We start from the raw sequence: 12,543 nt of genomic DNA, 5'->3' as shown, positions 1-12,543 counted from the left end.
CAGAGTACATCAGGAGGTTGGTGATTTGACAGGAGGCCTGCCTGGATCTTTATTGAGTGACACTATTGTAAACACAATCACTTTTACACCCAGAACACAGCTGATTAACAAGGCAGCCAAAAAAAACTCTAATGCAAGAAAAAAAAACACACAAAATGCAGCTCAACTGCTCTTGTAAACTGTACAATGCACCAGTTTTGCTGCATGACATAACTGTACTGAAAAAAATGACAGGGAGCGAAATCGTTACTTCCAGTTATGTAAACGGTGACACCTACTGCTTCTTATTTGGAAGAATAGCAGCTCTACTGATACGTGAGAATGAGAAGAGGTACAAACGCAACATCGATTTTCTTTACGCACCCCCTCACAGAATGCTACACCGATAAATAGTCATAAATAACTATAATTTACTATAAAAATAACAAGCCATCCACGCCCATAAGGAATACTTCAGGAGGACACAACAGGAGCTGCATGCAGGCCAAAGTGCGGCCGTAGCCATGCCAAGCCTGGGAGATTTGCATCAGGTTTTAAAATGGGACTGGAATACCAGGAGCGGGGGAGGAATCGTCTTGTGTGTCGCAAGTCCCAGGCAGTGCCTTGGTTGGGGTGGGGACACAATCTCAGCCTTGCATGTAATTGCTCCAGCACTGCCCCCTCTGGCATGTGATCCATGTTGCTGATTGTTGACAAACAGCGGAAGCCTTCAGGCTGCATGCCTCGTGACTGGATCCCGACAGCCCCGACCGTATAAGGTTTCTCTGAAATGGTAACGCTCTGGACAGGCCTCAGTGCCCCCTCCACAAAGTTCGGTACAGCGATTTCCCTCAGTCTGGAAGCATTAATCACTTTTCACTTTAGGAATGTGTAGGTTTAAGTGAGCTATTCGAAAATACACAACATGGCTATAAAAATAACTACTAAAAAAGTAGTTCAAACCTCAAAAAGGTTAGCCGTACTAAAACTATTTTAATTACCTTTTATAAGGAATCTTCTCCCTGATTTAAGATAATGCTAAGCACATGCACAGCCAGATCCATGGTCGATTGTACGAATGCAAATTTGTTTTTTTTTCCTTCATTACAGCTTCTCATTCCGTTTTTTTTTTTTTTTGGTTGCTGACTGCTGATATCTGAATTGAGGGTTCCTCGCTGCAAATTCCACAGAAGCAAGGGTAATTTAGCCAAGACACCGAAGCAGACACTGAACGTCAGCCATTTGCAGTTCCAGGTGGTGTCCAGTTTCGTCGGATAGGCCATAAAGTGCAGAACACGCCATCTAACGTCATCACAGTAAACACGACTGATGGGGATAGCGATGGGTGGGGGATAAGCGCCACAGGGCAGCCCACACTCAGTGGGCTGGATGGACATTTCGGTTGTGTTCGTGGTGGTCATGCAGGTCCACGTGGCGGTGGTGCCGTTGGATATGGATGGCGTTCTCTGGAGCGTCTATGGGCTCGAAGGCGCAGGGGACCAGCGGCATGAACTGGCGGAAGATGCTGACGCTGCCGTGCCAGAAGGTGGGCTGGGGGAGGCGCCCCACGTGGGACCAGGAGCACGTGGCTGGATCGTAGGCCTCCACCACATCCGACAGCTCGTAGGTATTGTCGTACCCACCAGACACAAAGAGACGGCCGCCCAGCGCTGCAACGCTGCCTCCTACATGGACCTTTCAGGAGCAAGGAAGGGCGCCATGAATGAGAAACACACTTTGACATTAAGGTTTCTGACATTCTGAAGTTCAAAGACATACATGTTAAACTGACAGAGTTGTATTTACCTGGGTCATTGGGCTGACCTTGTCCCACTCATTCTTCAATGGGCTGTAGACATCCACCTCAGCAGAGTCATCCCTGGGTCAGAAGCGAGAGAGAGGTTCAGACATATCATGCTCATGTTTCTGATCGCTCTTAGTCTCAGTATTCTCGCATAAAATGGCATCTTCACTCCGGACACTGAGAACCCATCCTTACCTGATGAAGTAGATGAGGCCGTTGAGGGTGACCGTCTTGGGAGCGAAGGACCATGGTGGCAGCTGGCCACAGTTCACCAGGGCCCATCGGTTGGCATTGGGGTCATAGCTCTGGATGGCCATGGTGTCCTCTCCGGCCAGGGAGCCAATGGCATACAGGCGCCCCCTGCAGGCGGTGGTGGAGCAGTTGTCCATAGCATGCAGCATCGACGGCAGGGGCTCCCAGCAGTCAAGGGAGTGGTCGTAGCGCTCCGTGCTGTCTGATGCCACCACGTACAGCTGGCCGCTGAGCACGCACGAGCTGTGGTACTCCCGTGCTTTCAGCATGGGCGACACCTCTGTCCACTCATTCACGCTTGAGTTGTAGCGCCACACGCAGTCATAGAGCCGAGATCCATCGGAGCCCCCTACCAAGTGGAGGCATCCAGAAAACCAATGGTAAATTGTTTGCATTCAAATTAACTAACCTGAAATGTATGAAAATGACTCCATCACACAGTGAATATTGTTTCGGCTATAAACAATATCAATTTACCTATCAAAGCTCTGAATTTTCCACTATGGTCAATTTAGACCCCAATTCACCTAACTTACATACAGCTAGTCTTTTGGACTGCAGAAGGTAACCAGAAACCCATGCAAACACATAACAAATATGCAAACCATACACACATGTTGGATGAGCAGGATTCAAACCCTCAACTGTGAATAAATAGATGAGTGTAAAGCAGCATCTAGTGTGCCTTTGATTTTCCAAGAACACATTCACAATGGGGCCCCATCCTACTGTTTTAAAAGACAGATAAAAACAATGCCTAAAAAAGGTTCCTGTACACCATGCTGGCATGTACCGTTACAAAAAGGCCCTTTCACAGGCATAAGCTCTGTTAGAACCTGTGGCCTTGGCCAGTAGGGCACTTGAGCAATGGGCTGTTCCCTATCTGGATTCGGTCCACCAGAGAACAGGTGCTATTTTTATGTTGCATGGGTGTTGGTAATGTTATCCCCACCCCACAAAGCCTCGCTGGGGATGGAGTAGCAGCTTTTGCTTTTGTAACAGGACCAGATTCATCCACCCTGTCCTTAGTGCCCCCCCTGTGACAAAACAACCATGTCCTGAATTTCGAGCATCGTAGAAAACCGTCATAGCAGACTGACAACACGCTGGTGGTTGATACCAAATCAAGACATTCAAAGCATTTTACATTTTACTTATTTAACAGACACTTTTATCCAAAGCAATGTACATTTTTGAGAAAAGCGGGGTCAGACAGTCCTTGGGGCAACTGACGGTTAAGCGCCTTGTTCAAGGGCCCAACAGTGACATCACGCTGCCCACTATGTAATTCAAAATGATGACAGTCCGATCACAGGCACAGGATCCACACCCGCTGAGCCACACATCGCCCCCATTTTTCTTCACACATCTACACGCTATGTTTGTGAATGTGACAAACTTGAAATGTCTCTGGGAAACCTCTAAAGCAGCCCACAACCCAAGCTACAGCCTCTCTGCACATGAGAGGTGGTACACCCTAAGACAGAGCTGCCCTCTCAACAAGGGCCACATGAGAAGGCAGCGGCCCAAGGACAGCAAGGCCCCTGACTATGGCAGCGTTGGCAGGACGCCGTGTCCCACAGATTCTCTTCCCCCCGCCTTGTGCTAAGCTTATTTATACCCATTCACCGCCCAGCCATTCGTAACACGTGGGCCTGGAGAGGCTCAAGGCTTTTGGATTGCAGAGCAAGGAAAACAACAAGATCTCAACCTGATGCCGCACAACCCCCACCTGCCTCCCCCCAAGCAACATTTGATATTTAAGCTCCATTGCGCAACCACTGGTGTTCAAGCCCAGAGAGATCCTTAAAGACACAGGCATCGAACAAACACTGATTCTTCAGGACGGCCACAATATATTAATGTTAATGATCTTTTATCGTGTTTTAGGTTCCTTGAGCCATTAAATTATGAGGATGAGTGTGGTGCAAAGCCGTTACCTTCCCTGTACACCTACCTGTGACGTACATGTCGTTTCCGAGAGCAGCAATACTGTATCCACCCCCAAGATGATCTGGGAACTCGGCCAAGTAGCGCCACTGGCCTGTCTGGGGGTTGTAGCAGTCCACCGTGACCAGCTCGTCGCAGTCCTGGTCGCAGCCCCCGACCACCACCAAGATCTCTGCCAGGCCGGTGGAGGGCCGCGGCCGCATCCGGTGGCACAGCTGGTCATGCCGGTCGTACTCGCTGGACTGGAGGGCGCGGGCCTCGTTGACCAGCCGCAGGCACTGGGGCGAGAGGTAAACCAATGGGTCGCTCTCAACATGGGCCAGGAGGAAGAAGCGCCGCACAAAGGGCAGCCGGACCTGCTGTAGGAGCTCAGGCCAGTAGTGGAGGCGCCTCTGAAGGTCGGCTTTGACCCAGCGCACGGCAAGCTGGTAGACTGTCTCCTCCTTGTCAACGCACAGCCCGTCGTCTGAGACGAACTCCAACAGCCGCTTCCAGGGCAGCTTCTCAAAGTCCTTGCCCTTCGCCAGCTCCACGATATTCCTCAGCACAAAGCCACGGGCGCTCGCTGCCAGGTCCCGGCATGCATAGGCCTCCGCAAAGTCCTGGATCTCCAGGCAGTTGGAGACATCCAGGCGCTGCTCCAGGAAGGCGCAACAGGCTTCCTTGACAGAGGGGAACTGGAAGAGGTCGGCAGCTTTGAGGAGCAGGTCCACGTTGTCCTGCGTGACCGTCACACGGCCCGTGTAGCAGAAGTCCACCAGTAGGCCCAGGAGCTCGCCAGACACCTCATGGAGCACCACGCGATCCATGGCGCTCTCGCGCAGCGTGCCGGCAAACATGGCGCGGAAGTAGGTGCTGGCTGCTGCCAGAACCGTGCGGTGGCAGGGGAACTCACGGCCCTCAGCACACAGGGTAACATCGAAGAACTTGCGCTCAGCACGCAGCTCGTGGATGCCCCGCAGCAGGTTGAAGGCGTGCGAGGTGTCGAAGAAGGGCAGTGTGGATGGCTGCGTCTGAACGGAGGGCTTCTCCATCGCAGTGACACTTGCAGGGCTCAGGAGATGATGACCATCTGGGGGCAGAGGTCAGGGATCAACATACAGGACAGAAATACACAGGCTTGATGTAAATCAGCACCAAAACTGTATTATTTTCATAATGATCTGTCAAGGAACATCCAATTACACTTCATCCATTATTCCATTACTACAGTGTTTAAATGTAGTCGTTTAAAAGTCACCATGGAACATCAAAGAGACAAGATGTGTACCACCTACGTACCACGAGAACAGGCATGATCCTTGACATCTCAGAAGAAAATTATAAGAAATTCTGCGTAGTCTTACTGCAGGAATCTAGATCAAATAAGTTCCCAGTGGATGAAAAACAAGTTCCTTTTTAAATCGAGGCCAGACGATAATTACCTGTATAACCTTTTGTGAGATAAAGACAGACAGAAACCAGCACTGAGAAGACCGAATGTTCTGGAAGTTGCAAGGCAATGGTCGGTGGTGAATATGAGCAGTTGTGTTTAAGAAAGGGAGCCTGCCTGTGCTCGGCTCTATAAATACTCTGGAAGTGTCCATTTGGGGGAGGGGGGGGGGGAATCTACACCTCATGCCCTCCTGACTCACACAGCACAGATTTCATCGACTTGCCCACCCCCTTCCTTATGAATCAGCCCCTAAAAAACACGGGCTGAGATCCAGCTGCCTTCACAATATTTCTCTTAGAGGCAGGCCCCTGATGTACATTTACACCAGAGACGCATACCACATTCAATGGTTCTCCCAAATTAAATTTGTCAACAACAGTGTTGCGTTAATAGTGTCTGGTAGCCTATAAAATGTCTTGAGCGAAGGCAAGCCCTCCCCGCGACCCAAATCACTAAAATATCCATTAATACCATTACGTAAAGGAGCACAGAACGTAACTAAGTTATTTCACATCATTACGTCATTACGTCACCAATGCCAGTATCTGACCTTTCCCCTAACAACCACCAACTCTTCATGCACTATTTTTCATCACCTTAACAGAACCTTGAATCAGGAGGGTGGGCCCAAGAAGAGCAGGCACCAATGTGTGTGCAGAGGGCTGCAAGCGACATAGTTGTTACGGCACATTTCTGTTACGATCCCCAGTCTAGGGTTGGGGATCGCCAGAAAGGTAAGGGAAAGGGAGAGGGGAAGACGAGACAAGCAGGGAACGGGAAAGGGGAACACAGGAAACACAGGGATCTTTTTTTGTATTTTCTTATAAGAATAAACAGGGGGCTGCCCCTGTTTGTTGAGATATCATTAGCATGGCCGGGTTAGGCGTGTGACCTTCCAGCCTACGCCGGTAGCTAAACACTGCAGTTACTAACACTTCAAAGCATAGTGCCGACATCGGTCTTGACTGAAATCCTGCAGCAGGAGCGCAATGACAATTAGCACGGTCTTCTCCAGAACCAAATATGCTAAGACTGCAGTCCTTAAATAAAAACAGAGATGCACAGCTTTCCTGCATGAGGGAGGGGGAAAAAAGGCTACTCAGTTTGCTGCCAAGTTCATGTAGTCCACTAAATAATATCTCAACTCACTGAAAAACTACACAAACACATTTAAGAACTAGTGTTTCGCCAACTACAATCTTACTAGTTCCAAGGGATACCATTTCATTTACTTCAGAATATAAGATGCTTGTTAATCTTGTCAGTGGGCTACCTCTGCTGGACACATCAATCTAGAACCTTCAAATCATCTCAGGCCCATTCACACCTGTAAGCTTCACAATTTATGAAACCCACCAAGAGGAACAGCAGCTCATATCACAGGCCTTCGGCAGCTATAATTCAGCAGACCAAACCCACATTCCACACCAAGCCGCAAAGATAGAGCTGTTTCAGGACTCCCGAAGAGGACTGTCAAGGACCTGTGCCAAGAAAACCATCTCATGAAAGGCAATTTTAAAGGAGAAAAACCTTTTAGGGCTTTTAGAGGTTATATTACATCACATAGTAAGTGAATAATGACGTCTCTGTGCTTATATTGGGCTGTAACGATACGTCGCCCTAAGCCTGTCAACCCACAGGTGGCGAGGAAGGTGTCAGCCTCTGCTTCCAAGCCAAGGCTGTTCCTGAAAGAGAGAGCTCAGTAAGCTCTCATTATCATAAAAGCTAATGATAGCCTGGGGTGGGGCCAGTTTTAAGCTGCATATTAACTGCCCTACTGAGAACAAGCAATCACATAAATCTGATCTTTGTGCTAATGGTCACTCATATTTAGACTGAAATAATTCCCAGCTTATCCTGATACGTTCAGGCAACAGAGCTTTACAAATGAGAAAAACCGCTGGTTAAGGATGCATGGCTAATAGCTGAAAGATATTAAAGACCCCAGACAGATAATCCTGCTGTACCTAGGAGTGGGGACCTAAGCCCCCGCTGGGTCTAGGAACATCCGGCTGCATGGAAAATTGCAGAGTTGACTTAATCTGCACATGCTTCCTTTAAGAAACCAAAACAGCATAACTTATTTCTTATTTTACAATCTGAAGTTCACAAAGTTTGAGGAGGTTTGAGGTCACTGCCTTTATATAAACATCCCTGCTGTCAGTGAGCCTTAAGGACATTGATGAGTTCCTATGGCTCTTTGATGTGCCAACATCTCATCCAAGCAACCTTCTTACAGGCCAGGCCATGTCCTTCATACTGTAAGTCCACAATTTACCCTTCATGGGATTGAAACCAAACCGCTTTAAAGCGGCCTCCCCATATCTTGTTTAAATACTGCTTTTTCTCACAAGCACGAACAATAAAGTCTACCACAGAGTATAATGATGGTAGTTCCACTATTAGATGCAATAGTGGACTGTAATAGTGCTGAACAAAATCAACAACCCAGAATTAAAAAAAAATGCAAGAGCCATTAGAAAATGGGGAAACCCAACTTTAAAAACACACAGAACGGCAAATAAATCATTCTCTGTAGCTCATCCACAATAAACAACCATAGCCTTTGCATTTAAAATACCAGACATGTTTACCGACCCAATCCGAGAATAGATGGTTGAAACTGATAGCCCCAGCAAAGGGACAGAAAAGGGTGGCTTCTATGTGGAGACTGGATGACCAGCATAGGAGGAACACTGTCACCCCACATCCCTCCCTCTTGTGAACCAACCCCCCACCCCCCAACTGGAATGAACGTCTCCTACTCACTCTGCTTGACATTGCCCCACCCGGTGAACCAATGTGCTATAGATAGGGAAACCTTATTCACCAGCCCACTGGGAGTCACCCCTGTGACACACAAGTTGGGGGTCAAGGTATGTGTTTCTGTGTGGAGGGTGGGGGTGGAGGAATCAGCTTAGATCACAGCACCCAAAGCAAAGCATGAGTCATTTTACGGTTTTACGCAGTTCAAGTGGGAAGTTACACACCAATGATTCCATCACCATCTGTAAGCAGGAGATACACAAAAATAGATGTACTCTGTGCAGGGATCCCAGGGATGCATGGATTCAGCACCGTGGTAAATGATTCTAAGCCACTTTCCTCTCTCACATGGGGTTGCTTCATGGCACAGACAGACCCAAATCTCAAGGAGCAAGCATGAAATTGTGGCATAAATACAGAAAGGCCAGAGAATAACATCAATGCACTGAAAGGAGAAGACGGCACTCCACTGCACTGGCCTGCAGGTGTGATCAAAATAAAACGGCAGTTTAAAAAAATAAATAAAAATAAAAAAACAGCAAAAGGAGCAAGCATGAGAAGGGCTGACAAAATCTATCAGCTGTTACATTCCTCTCCTCCACTCAATCCCCGTGGTTCCATGAAGTTACTGTACCTTTTTGCCACTTTCCATGATTTCACTGAGAGATGATTAAGAAATGTGAGTTAATAAAAAAAAAAAAAAACAATGGCCGTTTCAGGAATAAACACTTCAGGGCCCCAGTACCAGAACATAACATGAAATTATTTTGTCGGCAGGAAAACATGAAACTCCATTCTTGTTAATATAGTGGAGGCTAGATCAAACCGAAAATCAGCTACGCAATACACACTAAGGCAAGATATGTGCCACAACATCGGGCAAATTAGCCTAAATCAGGAACAATAAATGGGGTAGATTTTTGTAGAAAATTTACTCATTTGGCTATGAAATGCAGTTTCTGGAAACAAGGTGTGAGACAAAATTATAAGGGACGAGAATTAAGTCAAGTTCAACCTAAAGTTTGTATATCTGGAAAACAAGCTTACATAATCACAGTGAATCTAAATCAGATCATTAGCTCACTATTTACAATAAATGAAAACAACTCAGTACACACACACACACACACACACACACACACACACACTTTAAACTGAATTTCACTGCTGCCCAGTGAAATCACAACCAATTTGAACCTCGTGAAAACACAGCAATAGAATTGATGATCTTACAGAACCCCCACCACCACCTATGTTATGGGGACCAAGTAATTAAGAGAAATTAATCACACCCTGTTAAAACCAGCTGTTAGGGAAGATAGAAATCCCAGTGCAGAATTCCTGGGGAGCCTGAAACTCAATGCATTAGGAAGGCAACATTCCGCTGTTTCCAGAAGCCACTTATCTCTGTGTTCAAGTGTAACGGCCATTCCTTAACCCCTCTTATGGAGAAACAAAGTCTACAGCTGCCACCAAGCTCTTCACTAACCAAGAAGCTTGAATTAAGTTACCCCATTACACAGGCAGAGCGTGTGGGAATCCTCACAAACAAAATACAGTCAAGTTCCATGGTGTTCACAAACTCCCATTAACTATGATGACCAATGAACTTCAATCATTTGCCACCAAACAGCCTAGTGGTGCCCCCTAAAGTAAACTCTAGCTATTTATTTTTACACCCGCAATAATGGGAGACAATAGCATTGTTTACTAGATAGTTGGAAGCACCCAAAAATGAGCCCATTATTGTGCCATGAAAGCAATTTCTGTAAGCAGACTGGGATGCAAATTTTGACGCCTCTGCCACTGTCAGAGTAATTCAGTCACAGTTTTTATAATTATTTGATTGTTATATTTTGTGTACTTTGCAGAACAACATAATGGCACAGCACAATCTGTCAGATATACAGTGACAAAGCTAACATTTGTTAGCTGATCAAGCTAACAATATAATTAATCAACAGTCCCTAATAGTAGTCAAAGCTTAATTATGGATAGTCTTACAGAACTCATTTGGCCCTTAGTCTATGCCAATACTGGAGTACACAGACAGCAATTTCTAATGCAGCCATTCTCATGAACTTAACACAGCATTACCCACATCACAAAGCACAAAATGAGGATTAATACTTTGATACACGTACAGTACTGTGCAAAAGTCTTAAACATTTCTTTGGACTGCCTAAGGCTGTTTATCTGAGTAGCAACAAAAAACACAATTTAACATTAGAACATGTGTAAATTAAGAGTAAAACAATAAAAACTAGTAATAGTTTCTTCTGTTTTCTAAAAAGTTACTGATATCTAGTTGGATGGCTAGATGAACACCGCTTCAGTTCCCAAACTTCTCCTCAGGGGCACCTCAGCCATTCCATGATTTTGTTAAATTTCACCAACAGCTCAATTAAATAATTAAATTAATTGGTTTAAAAAGTCAGCGACAGATTGACTAGCTGTATGAGGTGTGCTATAGTGGCCAAGTCAAAAAATACATGGCTGCACTGGATGGTCGCTGCAAATACTGGGAAGATTTTAGCAGAGGTTCTGAAATGGCTACACTGACACACTTTGACAGGCATAATATCATAGTTTTACACCAACACGAGGATAATCTAAACATCATTTTCTTTGCCTGCCTAAGACTTTTGCACAGTACTGCATACATTTAACCAAAGAGAATATTTTAAAATGCAACTTAACCTGTTATAACTATTTGTTATAACTGTTATACTGCAGTCATGCAAATTAACGACCTTTTCTATGGTATAAAGAATCAAACAATTTCCTTCCAGATTTTGATATAATAGCAATTCTGTTAGAATATATCGCTCACCTGACTGCTGACTGAAACCCAACATCTAAGGTGGAGAACCATGTTTCTTGGATCATTTATCGTTATAATTAACTGACCATTCATAGAACTTAAGAATTAGATACGCACACTGTGTGTCATTTACTTAATTAGGATTCATGTGAGACAGAAACCCATTCTAAGCTTGGGGTCTTCTTGGAAACTCCCCTGGGCGAATTTCTGGTTTATTAAGAAGAATTATTAATAGCTGTAGTGAATAAGTATGAGTTCGGGGCTGCAGGCAGTCTCCATCTCTAAATGTAAGTTACCGTGCTAAATGAATGCTCGCATAATTATTGTGCCGTGTCACCGCTGTTAGGCTTGTATGAGAACATTTCTTTAAAAATGAAAGAAAAAAGAAAAAGGGTTTGGAGGTGACATAGTATCCTTTGTCCAGCGTTGCGTAGTAAAAAAAATGCAGCTCGATCGATTTTTATGTTACTGGACAATTTAATTAGGCCTCGAAATATTTTGACAATCCCCCCCATCCAGTTAACGCACGGCTCCGGAGTGGATGACAAAGATTGTAAACCCTGTCAAGCGCAGTTCCCTTCCTGCTTCTTAAACAAAACCGGCAGAAACAAACGTGATACAGGGTTGAACATTTCAGGTCGCGGAAGAAGAAAAAACAAACTTGAAACGCGCTTATAGAACCCAGAATAGGCGCAGACATCGTGTCCATGTCGGACAAGCAGGCTGCTCCGCACACAATAACTGGGTCTCTGTGGTAAAAGGAGAGAACCAGAGAGCGGCGTGTCATTCTCACTTACCCAAATTAAACTGCCGTTTACCGCTTACTGGTCCACCGCCATGGCATTCTGCGTTTATCTTCACGCTCCTTTCATATGGGAATAAAGTTTACCGCGGAGCTACGGTCTACACCTCTACTTCTCTTCGAGCCGCGAAGGCTTGTCTGAGGCCGGACTCGCGCCCCCCTCCCCGGCGGCGGCGGCGCCGGCGCCGCTCACCATTGGGCGGCTCGGCGGCCGCTGCGTGCGCGCTCCCAGATGCGCGGGGCGGCAGAGGCTCGGGCTCGTGGCGCGTAAGTGGCCGATGACCCTTCACCTCTCGGTGTCTGGTCGCTGCTTTGCTGAGAAACGTAAAAACCGAAGGGTGGTCGCTAGAATGTTTCTGTTTATTTTTTAAAAGAAATTTAATGTTTCACGATTAAAATAAAACATATAAATAGTAGACAGTTCTGTACAAGTTTACCGATCCTTATGTAGCAATATAAGTTTTTGTTTCTTCGGTTTGCGAATTACAGTGAAAGTCTTAATTTACTTGATTAGTTTTTATTACACATTGAAAACAATCCTCTTCTCTGTACCGCCATTAAAACATCCGTTTGTATTGTGTCGCCCCCTGGCGTCGTTGCAAATAAGTATATTAGATGTAAATTTTCGACTTAGCTCATTTTTGAACCACATCTTTGGTATTGTTAAAATAAATACAGTTTATCCACTTTTCTGAACTAGTTATAATATGTAACTTGATGTATCAAGTTTG

At 45.7% G+C, this 12,543-nt stretch overlaps 1 protein-coding gene across 3 annotated transcripts; it reads right to left on the bottom strand.

Moving 5' to 3' along the window:
• Positions 1–17: 17 nt before the first annotated feature.
• On the bottom strand, positions 18–11,993 carry klhl21 (kelch-like family member 21). 3 transcript variants are annotated; one of them, XM_023834943.2, is made up of 5 exons: positions 11,808–11,993; positions 3,993–5,057; positions 1,979–2,384; positions 1,786–1,858; positions 18–1,674 (listed from the first exon to the last, which is right to left on the bottom strand). In XM_023834943.2, the coding sequence occupies exons 2-5, from the start codon at positions 5,017–5,019 to the stop codon at positions 1,357–1,359; spliced, it is 1,824 nt and encodes a 607-aa protein (XP_023690711.1). In that variant the 5' UTR covers positions 5,020–5,057; positions 11,808–11,993; the 3' UTR covers positions 18–1,356. The 3 variants fall into 3 exon arrangements, with proteins under 3 accessions (XP_023690711.1, XP_023690710.1, XP_023690712.1); XM_023834942.2 differs by lacking the exon at positions 11,808–11,993 and adding an exon at positions 5,410–5,542; XM_023834944.2 differs by lacking the exon at positions 11,808–11,993 and adding an exon at positions 5,267–5,403.
• Positions 11,994–12,543: the final 550 nt, after the last annotated feature.

Source organism: Paramormyrops kingsleyae, chromosome 6 (assembly GCF_048594095.1).
Source record: "Paramormyrops kingsleyae isolate MSU_618 chromosome 6, PKINGS_0.4, whole genome shotgun sequence".
Taxonomy (NCBI): Eukaryota; Metazoa; Chordata; class Actinopteri; order Osteoglossiformes; family Mormyridae; genus Paramormyrops; species Paramormyrops kingsleyae.
This window is presented reverse-complemented; position numbering and strand designations above follow the sequence as displayed.